The 17,931-nt window shown below is 34.5% G+C and overlaps 1 protein-coding gene across 6 annotated transcripts in view; it reads left to right on the forward strand.

Moving 5' to 3' along the window:
* Positions 1-17,931, forward strand: part of RERE (arginine-glutamic acid dipeptide repeats) — a 534,760-nt gene that overhangs the window by 223,445 nt on the left and 293,384 nt on the right. For 5 of the 6 annotated variants that reach the window (XM_031962925.1, XM_031962929.1, XM_031962927.1 and 2 more), the window contains exons 3-4: positions 407-477; positions 13,965-14,090. In XM_031962925.1, coding sequence (XP_031818785.1) covers positions 407-477; positions 13,965-14,090 — 197 coding nt within the window. The remainder of the gene's footprint in view (positions 1-406; positions 478-13,964; positions 14,091-17,931) is intronic. The other variant, XM_031962930.1, reaches the window with a different exon arrangement.

Raw genomic sequence — 17,931 nt, forward strand, 5'->3', positions numbered from 1 at the left:
AATGTAAGCAGATTATTTCCCTTCTTTACATGGGCAGAATAGTTACAGTTGGTGGTTTCACTTCTAACCTGGAGAAAGAAGAATAGTGTTTTGACTTTGGCCCAAATGTATATAGTTTGTGTCTTTTATCCAGTCATTTCCCTGGATATTACACTAAGATCTCTTACAAGGATTTCTATGACATATTTGTACAATTCTGTTACCTCTGAGAAAATTGTCCTTAAAAATAAGACATTTATTATTGGCATTTTCTTGAATAATTTATAAGGCTGCAGGTTACTTTTAACAATTATTCTCAGATATTATTTACATATGTGTGCTTTGCTTATTCAGTGGCTTTAATGAGAACTTTTTTCTTATCCTAGTGACAAATTACATTGTTTTAAAATTTCTTTTTCTCTTAAAGACTGTGTGTATATTGAGAGTCGAAGGCCAAACACACCATATTTCATCTGTAGCATTCAAGACTTCAAACTGGTAAGCATTGTTTTACTATGTTCTTTATTTTACTCCATCCCTTCTACGTTTTCTTTCATAGTTTAACTCATTCTCCAGTTGTTTCCTTTTACTTATTGTAATCTGCTGTAAGCTCTGTATACTGATTGCATGTTGGTTGAGAAGTGAGGTAATTTCATAATGCACTTTATCATTGGGCTTCAGCATTTACTGAGCTCTTTGCTTTTTAAAGTTTTCTTCTTATGATCACATTTTTAGCAATATACTGAATTTCTAAATTTCTTTTCTTAACCATTCTCTAGAACCTGAAATAAAGTGAATATATAAGAAGGCTGATAGATATTATCGTAGCAAAATATGAATAGGCAATAGACTAGTTTTAAATAATGGATCCATAATAGCTAACTAGAAGTTGTTAGGGATTTTTGGAATTTTTTCCATGGCAGTCTGTTTCTAGAGAATTCATGATTATTAACATTATAATCTTTGGGACTGTTTTTAAAAACATGATATAAGAACACATGGAATATTAATATTCTCAGAATAGCAATGCTTCAGTTTTTCAACCATATTTTGTGAAGCAGAAAAAAAAAGTCATATGTTCCAATTTAGATTATGAATTTTAGATAGTATGGATGCCAGTAATGACGATATTGATCAGTAGTCACCTAAAAATTGCAAAATAGTTAATAAAAAGTCCAGAAAGGCTCTATCTTAGGAATATTTTTGTTGGTTTTTGTTTTTAAAATGAGAGGAATATTAAAATTCGGAAGAATGAGAGGAATGTCCTGCCAAATGAATAATTTCTGTATCTAGTATATAGCTAACAAACATTTTCTTGGGTGGGCAGCCTTTTTTCTCTTAACTTTGGTTTTCTGTAGTAAGGCTTCACTTTAGTTCTGTGTCCTCTTTTGTTTTAAATGCTTAAAAATTTAATATTTATGTAGAAACGAATTTCCTTTTTATTTTTTAAAAATAGTTTAGTATTGAGAATATTTTTCTTTCCCAGCAACATTTCTCATGCCGCCTTAACATTTGGGAACACAAGTATTCATTTTAATTTTTGGAAAGTTTTCTTTAGAATTTTTTTTCCTGTTTGCTGTTTCCATGTTCCTTTTTATATATGTGCATCTTAGTCACTAAACTAAGTCAGTACCACTAGTGGAAAAAGCTTTAGTATGGAATAAAATTTTAGTGATTCTTTTTTTATCTACTAGTTTCCACTAATGCACTAAGCTCCATTTGTACAGTTTCTGCCCATTAGCAGGTGCCTTCATGTTTGAATGGAATCCCCCATGAAATGCCAGATTACAATATGATCGTTGCCATTCTAAGCAAGAAGTTGCTGCTGAGCTCCAGTAATTGCTCGGGGTATTAACAGCAATAAAAGTCTGTATTCAGCCTTGGTCTAGTGGAACACATTAAAGCTGGCTACAGAATCAGTGTTTGGAGCAGGGGATGAAATGTTTTGATACCTTTTTTATTCTCAGTGCTGTTTCTTATGTTGTTATTTTTAGTCTGCATTAATCACACACTTTGATTGGCTGTATAAGAGCAGTTAAGTAGTGTGCTGATTTCTCCTTTGGAAAGAAATCACTTTTTGGTCTTGTTTTCTTTATTTTGGATCTTATGAGCATTAAGGGAATCTTTTCTGAAACAGGTCATATTAGGAATGAGTTTTTTCCCCTAAATAAGGTTATGATTGCTGTATGATGATTTTAGAGAGGAGTTATTATTGGACTTCTGCTAAGGCAGATTTATTCCAGTTTTCACTTGGGTCAGGAGGTGGTTTAGTCAAGGCTGGATTGAAGAAGATTCACAATGATTCTCTTAGGTTAAATTTCTTTTTTTCTAAATTGCAATTTGGCTTTGCCATTAGCAAAAGATATCAAGAAGAGACAAAAAAATTAACAGCTTTGAAATGTCATTGGCTAATTAAGTATATTATCTTTTTAGTTATAATACAGAATGGGTTAGAGACACATCTGTGAATCTGTTCTCGGAATTAGAATTAAGCATTTTATAATGCTGGTTAAAAGGTGCTCATTTCTGGCTGAAGATTAGCTACCTTGGATACATTTTCAAAATCTAGAATAAAGAGCTCTTAATTGTATGCCCATTTAGCTTGGGAAACAATTTAAAAGATAACCAACAAATGAACAAAAGGCCATAAATTGAAAATTAGGCATCATTCACATCTGTCACTAGTCACCTTCTCTGATTTTTAATATGTGAAAACTGAGATTCAAGGATATCTTTGGGTTGGTGATTTTTGGAGGAGTAACAGTTCTGCTATTGACTGTTATACTAATGGTCTTGTGGTACGTCTTAGTCTCAGTTTCCTCATCAGTATAATGTGAGGATGTGCTGCAGGATAGCCAAGGTCTTCTAATCCCGATATGTCTCATTGACAGGTATGTGAGATTACAGAAGCCACTTTTAGGTTTATCAGCATGGCTTATTTTCACATATTTGGGGTAGTTGGAAGTTTCTGTGGTTTGAGAAAATTTGGAGGGTATGTATGTGTGTGCATGTGCATGAAAGGAGGCTAAATAAGAATATAATTAAGGCCTTTAAATATGAGAACTATTTTCTTCCTGCCTCTTTGTTAATTAGTGACCTTGATTATTTGATTAATCTAAATGTTTCCCTTCCTTAGTATTTTGAAATACTTTTGTGTTCCTATATAGCATAGGATTTTAAAAATAGAACTTTTCAGAATATGAGATGGCATGCACACACACACACACACATAAAGACACACACACACACACACACACACACACACACACAAATTATTCAGTCCTAATTGAATTTGTATCATACTCAAAAATTGTAAGTGCTTTTTTTTGGAGAGGGGATTCCTATTACATAATATTAAGAAGGAAATATAGTACTTTGGTCCATAAGAAGTTTAATAAGGTAAGATTCCAAAAATATTTTTGAGGTTTAACTGAGAGATAAAATTGTGTGTGTGTGTGTGTGTGTGTCCCTATATCCATGTATGGCATCACAGATAATTTTGGGAGGGTGGATACTAGTACCTGAGGGAATCAGTAAGTACTTAAATCATGTTTAGGAAGTAACTAGGGATTCTATGCAGTGGATGTAGAAGGAGGGCATTCTAGGGTTTGGGGGCCAGCTAGTGCAAAGGTATTGATATGGATAATGATATGGATAAATGTGTGGCCTCTATGTATATCAACACATAGGCTATATTATTGCTGACTCTTGTTCACTGAAGAGTATTACCTTTATGAAAATTGGAAAAGTAGGAATTGCTTTTGAAGAGCTTTGAATGTTAAACAAAAGAGTTCATATTTTATCTTTCAGAAAATGAGGAGTCACTTGAATTTATGGAATAGAGACATTATATAGTCTGACCAGTGTTTTGGGAAATTACTTTGTTAACTGTATGTAGGATAGATTGGAGGGAAGCAATGCTTAAGCTAGGGGTATAAAAATTGGAAGGTACTGCAATAATGTAGGCAAGAGGGGATGGGGCCTAAAATGAGCATCATCACTAGAGAGGATGCTATGAATTTGAGAACTGTTGTGGAAATTGAAATGAGAATATTTGGGAAGTGATTTGACTTATGCTTAGTAAGAGTAAGAGTCAAATATAATAATTATAATAATAAAAATAACTTTTTAAAATAATGTCTACTATGTGCTAGGCAAAGTGCTAGGCACTTCACAAAAATTATTTATTTGATGCTTACCTGAGAGGTATGAATTGTTATAACCCCCATTTTATAGATGAGAAAATTGAGACCAAAAGAGGTTGGGTGATTTCACAGAATAAGTAGATGTCTGCTTCTTTAGTTGAATTCAGTTCTTGTTGGTTCTAGGCCTAGCATTCCCTTCACTGCAACACTAAGAGAAATGTTGCTGCTCTCAGGAGGCAAAATTCTGAATTGTGGTTTGTTTTGGCGAATGATAGTGAGTTTTATTTTGGAAACGTTTGACATATTGTGGAATATCTAATTCAAATATCTAATTCAAAACATTTAATAATCACTTAGTCATATGAACCTGGAGCCAAGGACAGAGAGCCACTGCTATTGTATGCAGAGATATCTGAATGTGAGAGATGAAAAGTCCAGCAAAGGAGATTGCAGAGAGGTCACATGACAAAGGCAGCAAGAGAACAGACAGAATAATGTTAAGAAAACTCAGAAAGGACTCAGAAAGGAGAGAGTTCAGGAGGTAAAGGGATAAAGAGTATCAAATGTAGAGAAGTTAAGAAAGATCATATGGAAAAGAAATTATTAGATTTGGTTTTTAAGAGATTATTGGTAACTTTAGAAAGAGGTGTTTCAATTCCAGTGCCCTTCCACCAGAAATTTCCTTTTAATTGTCAATGTCCATGTTCTGAGAGCATCCTTCCGTATGTTGACTTAGAGTAGGAAGAGTTTCATATTTTTTTGTCTTTAGTTTCTCTGTCTCTATCACAGTTTCTAGTGTGCATAAGCTTTAATTTTTAATTTCTGAAATCCCTTTTCTAAAGTTTTTATAAGATTGGCCTAATGTTCCCTAGTTTCTTGTAAAAGTTAATATCTGAAGGAAGCCAGGGAATCTAATCCATGAGAAGAGAATATATATCAGGTATTTGGGACATCCTGTATAAATGCCCAGAAATAGCAGATGGAATGTATCAGAGCTCAACTATAGAGTTTGTGGAGGAAATTACCTCCTTGCACATATCTGGAAATGTAGACTTATGCCTAGTTTGTGAAGGTCTTTAAAAGCTAGACAGTGAGGAAAAAAATAGATTAGAGGGGAAATTATTGCTTGGTATTTATTTTTTCCATTTATTTTGGACTAGGTAACTGATTGAATCTCAGGAATTAACAATGAGAAATATTAGTCAGAGCATTATTATTTATCATGTCATTAGTATTCTGAGCATATGGGTTATAGGATGACATAAAAAACAATAAGACTTGCTCCTGAGGGACCCTTTTGACTAGAATTCTAGTGTGGGAAGTTCAAGGAATCTGGACAGGATCATGGAATTGACGGCCTTGTGTTGGAGTTGCTGGTCTTAGGCTGTTTGATGAAGCAACTGCAATTGTGGTGATAATGAACACTGAATCCATGTTGAGTAAAATAGTAATTGAATGGAAAAGGTCACATAGGAGATAGGTGTTTGAATTAATGGTGAGAAGCCGCCTTCTCTGTCCTTGTCCTTTAGGAGAATTATGGTGTCCACTTGTTGTTTCAGAATGTTACCTTAGCCATGCTACTGGTATCTCTGGTGTGAAGAAAATTATCCTGTATTGTGGAGCAAATTAATTGAATTCATGTAGAATGACAGTTCTTATTCAGAGAAAAGAGAAAATGATTTTTTTGTAAGGGGTAGCTGAGGCACTCTCCAGTTTAGTTTATATTCTAAATTGCACATACAGTTGAGACATTGATAATGGTTTACTTTTCTTTGCTTATGAAGGAATTCCTGAACTTATTGTCATTAGAAAAAGAATTTGCTTCCTAAGTGTGATAGTCAGTTTCTTCTGATCTATTCACACTCTTTTGATAAAAGTTATGATTAAGAGCATGCAGTTGCCAAGTGACTAATAGTACTTCAGAAATAATTATTGAAGTAGGTTCCAAGATATAAACCAAGATAGTAGAGGCAGTTGGAGGAAGTATAGAAATATGATTTGAGTGTGAGTGAAGGGGAGAATTCATTGATAGATAAGGTGTTTACTTAGGGTTTTAAAAATTGCAGTACTTAGCATCTTCAAAAAGGGAAAGAGCAGACAAATCCTTGTGATTGAAGGCTTTGAACTCTTTGTTGTATGAAGGAAGAAAACAGGAAGAGGTGAGTTCATCATGTATAAAATGAAATGGCCAGTTAATGAAGTATGAGTGAAACCTTGGCTTACGGCAAGAAAAATGGTGACAGATTGGTGGATTAAGCAGTCTGGTCAAGTTTACATATATTTAGGGTCATCACTGTCATTTTGGAGTCCCCAAGAATATCAGTAACATTAGGACTTGAAGAAGGAATTAAGCAGTTCATTAATTTAACATTTAATTATTGAGTATCTCTATGCAACCAACTGTTTCTCATTGTAGGTTGATCCCAACTGTGACTTAAGTGAGGATGGATTGAATGAAGGTAGAAATGAGATTTGATGTTATACTGGATATGTGGGGTGAGTTTATGAGAAAAAAGGAGGATTGCTTAGAGAGGCATTGTGAGCTTGGAACATGGATGATGGTTCCCTCACCAGTAAAAAGGAAGTTCATTAAGAGAGAGGTTTGGGGTTGAAAGATAAGGAGTGTAATTTAGACATGTTGAGTTTGAGATGCTTATGAGATATCCATTTAGAAATGTCCAAAAGGCAGTCAATTACTTAAGAGTGTAAAACAGGAAAGAGACCTGGGAATTATGTTACAGAAATGATAAAGGAACTAGAGAAACTGATTAGATCACCAGATATAGTAATATAAAGGTAAAACAAAAAAAACTTGCTTGATCAGCCTTTGGGGGTCTGAAACTCATGTATGTGGGTATGGCCTGCATGAATATTCAGAGACTGATGAGTAGAAGGAAGAACCTGGACAAAGCACTGTTATAGATACAGAGGAGAAAGAATATTGATGTAGAAAAGATTTTAGTATCATAAGCAGCAGTGGGATCAAAATGAGTAATTGAGAGACTAAAAAGTTAGGGTGCTTGAAGTCCTCTAATGTGAAGACAAAAGTTGAGGTTGAGGAGGAGATAGTGAGGCTGGTACTGAACTAATTGAGAAAGGGGAGACTATGACTAGTGGATTGATAAGAGAGCAGAAGCAATGAAATTCAAATATATTGGTGTTGCAAACTGATGCCGTCAAAGAATTTGCAAGTTTAGACTTTCTCCAAACGAAGCGGCAAATATTTTATTGTGCTGATGACAATTGGCTAATTTCCAAAATAGGAAAGGTTACTATGTTTAGCTCCATTATCTATCTTCCAATTTGCTCCAGCTTACAACCTCTGTGCAATCCCTTCATTTCTCTCATAAACTAAACCCACTTATCTAATATACCATCAAATCTTATAGAACACCCAGAGATTGGGTTGTTAGCAGGAATTTGGCCTTCTGCTGGAGTCTTATTCACCTTCTCTCTTCTAGCAATATGATTAGGTACTGACTGTGGATATCCATGTGAAAACTTTAAAAAAAAGGAGAGATTGCCTAATGATGGTGGTTGTTGGGAAAGTCTGGAAGTGACACAAATTTGCTGGTACTATATATATAATGTGGGGAGGACAGTAATAGATCTGAACTGGTTGCTAAGGACTTTCAGTGCCAATAAGATGAGTTTCTGTTTTATCCTAGAGGCAATAATAAAGAGACTATTATTTATTGAATAGGGTCTTCAGTCATATTTGTGCTTTAAGGATAGTTACTTTGGTGATTGGGGAAAGAAGACTGGAGACTCGAAAAGGGAAAAACATTAGGAGCCTGTTGGAGTAATGGATCATCCAAATAGGGCTTAATAGTAATTATTTTCCATTGTTAAACAGATTTCTTCCAATCTTTTCATTAAACTACTTTTGAATATTTTGGAAAGTAGAAAAGAGTTTTTCAGCTATTTCAATCATATTATAGATTTTAAGCTGGAAAGGATTCTTAAGAGGTAATTTGGTCCAACATCTCAACCCTTTGATTTTACACTGGAGGAAGCTCCAACCTGAAGAGTTAAAGTGTCTTGCCTAAGGGTCTGACAAGATTGATGTGGTAAGTAGGGCTTGAAAGGCTTATATGGAACACAATTAAAAAGAAGTCACTTTCACACTGCTTGAGATGATTTTTGCTGCCTTGAAATAAATTTACTTCAACTACAGTCATTGCCTCTTAAGATATTTATAATTTACTGTAGTTGGGGAAACAACTTTTCATAGAGTCCCATTAGCTCATCTTAAATGAAGAAAACTGCTTGAAAGTTTTTACTATATGCTTCTCTTATAGGTTTCCCCTTTGCTTTCCAATTACACAAAAAATTACATTTTAATTTTTGACTTAAATATGTTGTTTGTGCTATTAGAAGGCTATGAGCTTCCTAATATAGTGAGAGATGCTGTTTTCAGAAAGGGAATTTTTCTAGTAACTTCTGTGGTGTTTCTTGTGACACAGAGAGTATGGGTGTATAGAGGGGACAGTGCTTTCAAATACAGTCTCATACACTTAATAGCTGTATGGTCCTGGTCAAACTACTTTACCTCCCTTTTGCCTCAATTTTCTCATCAGTAAAATGGGGATGATACCAACAGCACAGGGTTGAAAAGAGCTTAGTACATTGCCTAAGGTAGTAGGTACTTAATAATTTTTCCATTCCTTTCTTGCCCAGGGTCAAGCCACTAGAAAGTAGAGTCTGAGGGCAGATTTGAACTCTTAAGTCCTCCTGACCTCAGGGACTAAAATCTACCCATACTGTCCCATTTCCTTGCTCCCTTAGTTATTCTTATTAAGAACTGGAAAAAAAAACAAAAAACTTTTTTTCTCTCATAGAACCACATAAAGGAAAGAAACCCAGTTTGAGTGTATGGAAGGTGTCTCAAGATTTAAGCTGAAGAATAGATCCAAGAATCTAGCAAATCTCTGGAAGTCTTCAAGTGGAGACTGTTGAAGAGTAAATTCCTGCTCATGAAAGAGTTGAGCTATTTGAACTTTTATCATCTGTGACTATATGGATTGTATCCAAATAAAGATAACGCCCCCAAAATTACTTTCTTGAGAAGAAAAAAAATTAGGTATACTTAAGACCAGCTATAATTGCACTTAGGTGTTTTACAAGACAGGCTTGGTGTTAGACTTCAGCAGGGCCTCTATTTAAAGCTGTGTTGTGAAACTTATTTTGAGTTGATTGTTTTACTCACTTCTGATTTCAGTTGATAATATTAGATATAAATCAAGTGCCAAATTGTTCTTTAAATCCAACCCGAGTTAGAGTCTAAGCATAATAATTTGGGGTTTTGAACACTGGTTCACTTGAGAAATTTCCCCTTGTTACTTTTGTGGCTGGTCTTTGGTCATCATTTTGATGTTCATAACTTGTGTGAATCTTAGTCCCCTTAAAGTAATTCGGCCTCAAAGATATTTTCAATACCTTTAAATGAAAAAGTAGCCTGAATTGTGTGGGCAGTAAGGCTGGAGCCTGGGACATTTCTCTTTCTATCGTATAACTCTTATTCCACTTAGTTAAAAAGCTATCTTTTAGGATTCCTAGCATGTCTTGGCTTTGATAAGATCACATTGAGAGCTGGATTGGAATAATTATGGGATATCAACCTTACTTTTTCTTCTTATAAACTTTTCGGCTTCCGCTTGCCACCAGACATAGCAACACTTTAGACCAGGGGTCCTCAAACTACGACCTGCGGGCCAGATGCAGCAGGTGAGAATGTTTATCCCCCTCACCCAGGGCTATGAAGTTTCTTTATTTAAAGGCCCACCAACAGTTTGAGGGACAGTGAACTGGCCCCCTATTTAAAAAGTTTGAGGACCCCTGCAGACAGTTGAGGCCTGTGCAGAAACCTATAGCACTTAGACCCTGGGAATTGTCTTGAATCTTACTCTTCTGTCTGTCGGAACCCCTTCTCCAAATTTCCCTATGAAGAGATCCCTGTCAAGGGAAACACTTCTTTCCTGTTACTCAAATTTGCAGCCTTGGACTTGTCCTTGATTGTTGATGCTTTCTTATCTTTCACCCATAGGCCTATATTGTGACTCATCTTTTTTCTCTTCTGATGGCACTTTTTGTCTGACTTCTTACAGGTCCTACAAAGGAGTCCTTTCTCTAAGATTCTAAATTGTTATGTATTAACACAGAATATAGACTACCTATGTTTTAGTCTTCATTTGTACTTAATGAGTGCCTTACCTCTTTTCCAGTTTTATATATTTTTATGCTCTTCTTGCATATGAGTTATGATAATGTACTTTAACTTGTAGATACCTTATACAGTAAATCAGAATTCTGTTTATTTTAATTGGAATTCTCTCAATTTCTATTTTGGCACTCTAACTGAAATACTTTTTAATTCATCCATTGTTCTGTCACATGAAGCTGCTCACCCTTGTCACTAATCTGGATAATTGAGAATTGAGTGTACTAAGAATATTACAAAATAGTCATGACAGTTTGGAAAAAATTCTATTTCAAGGTTTGCGATGATGATTGACCTATTTGACAAATAGCATTAATTTTCATAGCTTCTTACTTTAGAAGACTGAATGAAAATATGGAAAGAACATATTAATGCAATCTGTTCCTTGTTTTCCTCTTGTGGGACTTTTTCCACAAATAATAATTAGTATTATATGAGCCTGTGTATTTGAGAGTGTTATTTGACTATGTGCTTTTTTTTTTGAATTGGGGTACTCCAACATCAATTGTGAACTTTTGGTACACATAGGAATTGGTTAGGGACATGACCTGTAATTTCCTTGTGCCAAGAGTTTCTTGATGAGGATCCTATTTTGAAGAGGTCAACACCCTCTGTGTACCTGAGACATAGAGAAATGATTGAAGTTTTGAGAGCTTAAAGGACTTGCCTTGGTTTACCCAAGCCAGTGTGTATCATAGGTTTGACAGGAATCCCATTGCCTAATCCATCTTCCAAACAATAACATAGTTATTATTTGTTCTCCTTTTATTTATTTATTTATTTATTTATTGTACTTGAGAGGAAATCCTGTAGACAGTACATTTTAAAGTCAGAAGGTGGTACTCTTTTCTAATTTGCAGCAGTTAAAATAACATTCCCTTGACTAGCAGTATTTAGAAAGAATTTTTGCACCAAGGAGTAGTGTAATATGCCCGTTTTATCCCACTTCAGTTATATGGGAATTGTTGTAATTTCTTGAGTTCTGTGTGAAAAGAGTATGGCAAAATCCTTCAGTCTCAGATGGTGATAAAAATATTCAGCCGAAGAACTTTATTATTAATATTTTTCCTTTGAGAGGAAACATTTGCTTTTGGCATATATTTTTAAAATATCTTGTCTTCATTGGTGTACAGTGATGCTTTATTGAAGGACAATGATGGTAGCCTGAAAATGGGGGATGATTAATCAGGTGATGACTAGAGAAAAGAAAAATATTGATGCCAGAGTATAAGGGATTAAATGGCTTTGATCTTTTTTTTTTTTTTAAACTCTTTGATTTGCTTCCTGACAGTCTTCCCTTACTGTTGCCCATCTTGAAAAATACGAATAGGATTTAAATATTAATAATTGATTATTGCTCTGATATACAGTGTTTTATTTTTTCACATAATGTAATTGTTTTGAAATGCTATGCCTTTTTTGTTATCTGTTACATTAACATTAAAACTGGTTTCTGTACCAGCGTAGAAAGCTCTGATGGTTGTTCTTTTTTTTTTTTCCCTTCTTTTAAAAAAAAAAATCATACCAAACATTATTTTTTGAAAACTGCCTTGCTACAATACTGATCCATTTTTATAGCTTGCAGTATCTAATGAAAAGATTAGCAATTTAGGATTACAGGTGGTCTGTAAATGATGTCGATTGTATACCCATAATCAGTACATGGTCTTGCAGCATAAACTTTTACCAAAGATTTTATAAATCAAGAGTGACAAGGCAGCTGATGTACATATTGACCTGATTTCAGCAGTGCTGCTGAATCTTTACTGAATTGTGTTGGTCTTCTTGTCTATGTTTAAATATAGATAAATATTTTCTCAAATCACCTAATGAACTTCATTTCAATTAACCAGAATGCTGGAATGAAGTGTTCTGCTTAATTGAATCTTTTAAAGGTTAACTTGACAATCCTTTTTGTTTTAAATAAAATATTTTTTTGAAAAGTTAGTTCACTTCCTTGTCTTCATAGAATATACAGCACAGAAGATAATTATATCTTTCTTTCATAGCTAGCGTCTTCCTTTTGTTGAATTTCATCATTTTGACTAAATTGTTTATGGTATTTATTCTACCTTAGTTTTAGAAGACATTGGTAAATGACTAACAGGAGGTTCTTTTTTTTTCAACTTATAAATCCTCGATGTAAGATTATTTTATTATAGCCTGCCTTTTTTTTTTTTTATTACATAGTCTATAACTAGAATTCTCAAAAAGATTAATTCTCTGAGGACTACTTGCTTTCCAAAGTGACTCACAGTAGCATTCAAGCTTCTAGTACATTTAAAATGTTTTCCACTTAGAAAAATTGTGTTTAAGATGCAATATTTCAATCCTTCTACCTATTTCTCATTTTTTCCTGGCTTCCTTTAAGTTTCATTGTGAATGGTGCATTCTACAGGAGGCCTTTCCCATTCTCTTCAGCCCTAATGCATTCCCTTGGGAAATGACCTCTCAACCACTCTAATTATTTCTTTTATATGTAGGTATCTATATATTGGTTGCAATTCTATTGGAATGTGAGCATCTCGAGGGCAAGGGCTATTTTTATTTTTCTTTGCATTCTTGTTACTTGGCATAGTGCTTTGACATGCCACTTATAGTAAGCTCTTAATAAAATGCTTTTTAGTTCATTTATTGAAGTATGCCTAAAAATAAAAATTTAGGTTGTGTAACAATTTGACTCCTCCTAATTTTTAAGTTGATTTCCTATACCTTTGGGGTTGTGTTTATTTATTCTATTCTGTTACCTTACTCTTTTATGCACCACATATGTAAAAGACAATTTGGATATGAATGAATGCTGCATACTCAGTTCCATACACCATTTGTAAATTATAAAGATCGTTGTGGGATCAAATATGGCACGAGCCAAAAGCTGTTTTTAAACTTATCCTTTCTTAGTGTGTCCCTTTAAAAAGTAAGTCCGACAAGTCAGCTATATTACCATAATAAAATTTTATTTTACTTTAGTTTTTGTGACCTGGACTTTAGTTGCTAAATTTACCTGCCAGCATTTGTGGGTTGTATAGAAATTGGATTTGTTTTAAAAAGTCCAAATTTCTAATTCTTGACAAACTATAACTAAAATTACAGAGAAATGATGGGATGGGCCGAGGCTACTCTGTTTTTGTAGTGTCCTTACTTTCCTGAGCATGAGCCCTTGTTTTGTTTTTCAGTTGTCTAGAATATTCCTGTATGTTTTGTCCTGTATGCTTAGTTTATGTGTGCAGGTCATTTCTATAGTTTGTGTTCTTAAAGCTCTTTTCTTATTTTATGTACTGGTGATCTTCCACTGATATGTGCTTTTATATTGGGTCATAGATAGTATGATTATTTTTGAGAGGCACATGCTATCCTGCCTATTGACAAAAAGCTCATTAACATGTTTGAAAGACAAGGATATACATTTGTGTAAGAAAATTTTTTGATCAATTCAAAAGGGTTACTTACATGAAGTATTGGTACTAATATAACTTCATAAATGGTTATATATGAGAGGTACCAAGATAATCTGTTACAAGAATATTGTCAGTATCATAATTTTTTTCTGTTGAGTGCCCCTAACAACCAGGATGAGAGGGGCATTGGGCCTGTTAACTTAAGACTCTTTTCTTTTTTAGGTTCACAACTCGCAGGCCTGTTGCAGATCTCCAACTCCTGCTCTGTGTGACCCCCCAGCATGCTCTCTACCGGTGGCATCACAGCCACCACATCACCTTACTGAAGCCGGGAGAGGGCCTGTAGGGGTAAGGAGAATCCCGTTTTTAAAAGCTATCAGTATTTTATATCCCATAGGGTATAAAATAGGAGTATTACTTGTCCCCAAAGCCCCCCTTTGAAATGTGCTGTATTGTATGTGGTTTTAATGGAGTTAAAAAAGTACATGCACAGAGGAAACAAAATACGGGAATTGCCTTACCCCTTTAGGACCGTTTCAGACTTTTTGGGTTTTGGTGGTGGGGTATGATGGCACCAGCAGAGAGCATGCTGGGCTGCTGCAAGGAGCAGGAGCTGGCAATCAGCAGCGAGTATGAAGGTTGGCACCTGAAATGGGGAAAGATGGGGGTAAGTTTGAGTCCAAGTGTGGAGTCTAAGCGTGCTTTTACCTAGACTCATTGGATCTATAGCACATAAGTCTCAGTGCTTTCTTCCTGGCCACCTTGACAAGAATTGTACTGTTGAGACTGAGAAATAGCTATTAATCTACTTTTTTGGATTGTTTTAGTTTAGTGTAGTATCATGATCATTGAATTGAGGACCTCTTTGTCTTTGTGCAAGCCACTTCTCCTTTTTCTTTTCTCAGTTGAAAATTGGCATTTGACTCATCTTATCTAGGGGCTTGTGTAGTTCTAAATTTGTGACTTTATGATTAAAAACACAAATGATAGTATGAGTTTTGCAGATCTGGATCAGAAGGCCTATTCAGAATTGTGGTCTCTTTTCTATCCTGGTATAGATGTGTTCTGTATATAAAAGTCTTGAGGTTATAGAATGAAATATTAGCAGTATTACACATCACATTAGGAATTGTATTCTCTTCCCAGCTCCCTTTTCTCTCTTTTCCCTTTCGCCTCATTGTCCAGTATTAGGAAGTAGTAATGTGTTGTTTTTGTTGTTTTCATTGATAACATTTAGAAGATGTTTTTCTTGCTCTTGGTTCGTTTAGGAAGCTATAAATGGGTTTGTGTGTCTTTATATAAGACACAATTACATCATTTAATTGGCTTATCATCTAATTGGAAACTCACTATAAAGTTTATGCAACAATTATCAAATAATGAAACATTTAGTATAGTGCTAACATCTGTGATAGTGACCAAATACAGTAGAATTTAGAGAAAAGATTCAGCACCCATATTAGCCTTTTTTTTTTGGGTCTATCTCATCTAGCTTCAAAGTTATTCAGAAAGCATAAGCAAAGTCTTGAGTTGTGCCCCTCTTTTTGCCTTATTTTTTTTTTCCAGTTATCATCATTGCATCCATCCCAAAGGTCCTGTCCCCTTCCCTTCTTCTTCAGAATTACTTCTTTTTATGTCATCAGAATTTCTTTCTTCAAAGTTTCCTGTCCCTCTTGTCCCTCTTATCCCTCTTGTCCCTCTTATCCTACCAATAGTAGAAGGCTGTAGACTCCAACCACTTCAATTTGCATGTAAAAAAAATTGAGCGCCAGAGGGACTGAGTGCTCTCCCAAGGCTCACAGAATGTCAGAGTCAGACTCTGGTCAGCACTCATCTTTTAGAACCCATTTCCTCCTGATTCCAGGTCTGGCACTCTGTCTACATCATTCTACATTGCCACACAGTAGTTTTTGGACGCAAGAGCCTTTGTCTCTCTCCTTTGCTTTGAACCCTTTGAATTTTATCTCCTGTGTTGTAAGCATCATTTCAGATGATACCTAGCTTTTCTGGCTTCTACTATTATGATTTCTGTGGCAATTTCCCCTTCCTTTACTGCTTTTCTGTGTGTCTGTTTCAACAAACAATTCATCTTTTGATGTCCATAAAACCATTTGTTGTTGTCCATACAATCATTTCCCCTTGTTGCTTCCTTTTAGAGTAGAAAAAAATAATCATCAAAATGAGATAGGAATTATTAAATGATCTTGTTATTCCAAGAGTTCCAACAGAACTCAATAATACAAATACTGTAACTTCTTAGTGGGTAATTAAAGAGTTAGAACAGGTACTAGAGGCATATGGGTCTGGACAAAACTTTAGAACATCCATTTATATAATGCTTTTAAGCTTTGTGAAACACTTTCCTGAAAACAATTCTTTGACCTAGACGGCAAATACGCAGTTACCTTGTATATCCTTGTATCCTTGTATATCCTTGTATATATGGGGATATTGACTCTCTCTGAGATATATTGACTTGTTGTTTGTTACACAATTTTAGATTTCTGAGGCAGAATTCTAATCTAAGACTTGGTTCTAGGATCTTGTTTTGTCTACTGTCATATTTTTTGTAAGATACTTAAAGCTTCCCTACCTCAACCCCCATTACTATATACTTCTTTACTACTAGGCTTGTGATCTGTTTCCCAAACTACTTTTTTTTTTTTATCTGTCCAGGTAGCTTTAATATTATTGCTTCCTTTCACTTGCTTATTGATTTTTGTTTACCATTGATTGATTTTGATACAGCACTCAACTTTTAGTAAACAGCCTTTCATGGTGCCTTTTCTTATAAATTTCAGTAAAACTAGTATGTTTCTGGCTGATAAACAAATAACTGAGCTTTTTCAGTTTATTTCTAAACAAAAAAAAAAGGAAAGCATCAATTGGAACTAATATTTACTCCCATTCATTTTCACTTAAGTTTTCTCCATAATGCTTGCTGTTTCTGGTTAGATTTCCTTACTAGTATACTCTTCTAGAACCATAATGTGGTTATGTATTCTATCTATTGCTATCTCATTGCTATCTATTCCCTTTGCTTGTTGATCATACTTTATGACTATGTGCATATAAAACATCAGAATCTGAGTTCCATTGCTGACATTTTTTGTGTTTTATTGTAAATTAGTAGGTGTCTCAATTGCTGTTTTTCTTTACACATTGTAGGTATCTATACAATTATATGTAGTAAGTTTTTCTTTCCCATTCTCCAATTATTTTAAAGCTTTCTTGATTAGATTTGCTAAATTCCAGGTAAATATATTTTTCTATCATTTAGTGCACACACCATTGCCCAGATTTCATCATTTACTTATTTCAAACCTTGATCCAGAATCGAAATATCATTCATGTTATTGAGGGGATAATGAAAGAGGAAAATGGAATACCATGAATGGAGATCATAAATTCTATGGGTTTGCTACCAAAAGAATGAAGAGATAGTATATCTTCCAAAAGGGAGGCAGCAGGGTAGGATCCAAACCTGTTTACACTTTGGGCCAACAAGGTATGCATTAGGTCCTTAAGGAGAGAGATGGAAGTGTGGGCTCAGGAGTAGAATGACAGAGGCTACGGAAAATGAAAGCCTCCTAATTTTGACAGTGCAAATGAACAAGCATTCATTGAGGGAATGGAGCTCAATAGACTAGGAGTTATTAGATAATAATTCGATTAAAATATACTTGAATTATTGTTCTGGCTGGCATTGTTGGTTAATTGTGTTAACATCTTAAAATTGTACACTGGACTTCTCTCTACTTAAAATTCCTAATTTGTCAAATAATGGGATTGAATCAAAGGTCCTTTTCAGTTCTGACATTCTCATTTTAAGAAATTAAATAAAAAATCTCTTACTTAATTTTAATCTGAAATGTTAATTAAGTGTCAAAAAGGGCCAGTTTTTGTCTCTTTCAGTGTTGTGTTCACTCCTTTAGTTCTTGCCTATATGGACAATTATTATTTAAAAGCCACTAATGATTGATTTGTAGCTCTTTGGTGTTTTACTTAATTCAATGCTGTGATGCATGTTTATAGTTTAGAGCTTCTCTAAGAATGAGGATTAAGGGGAAAAAAATTTACTGATTAAATTGTCTTGTTTTGGGGGACAAAATTAAGTATTAATAAGTGTTAACATGCAAATTTACTATTCTTATCAAATAGTTTTTTCTCACATGTAAGAAGTAGCTAT

Source organism: Sarcophilus harrisii, chromosome 3 (assembly GCF_902635505.1).
Source record: "Sarcophilus harrisii chromosome 3, mSarHar1.11, whole genome shotgun sequence".
NCBI lineage: Eukaryota > Metazoa > Chordata > Mammalia > Dasyuromorphia > Dasyuridae > Sarcophilus > Sarcophilus harrisii.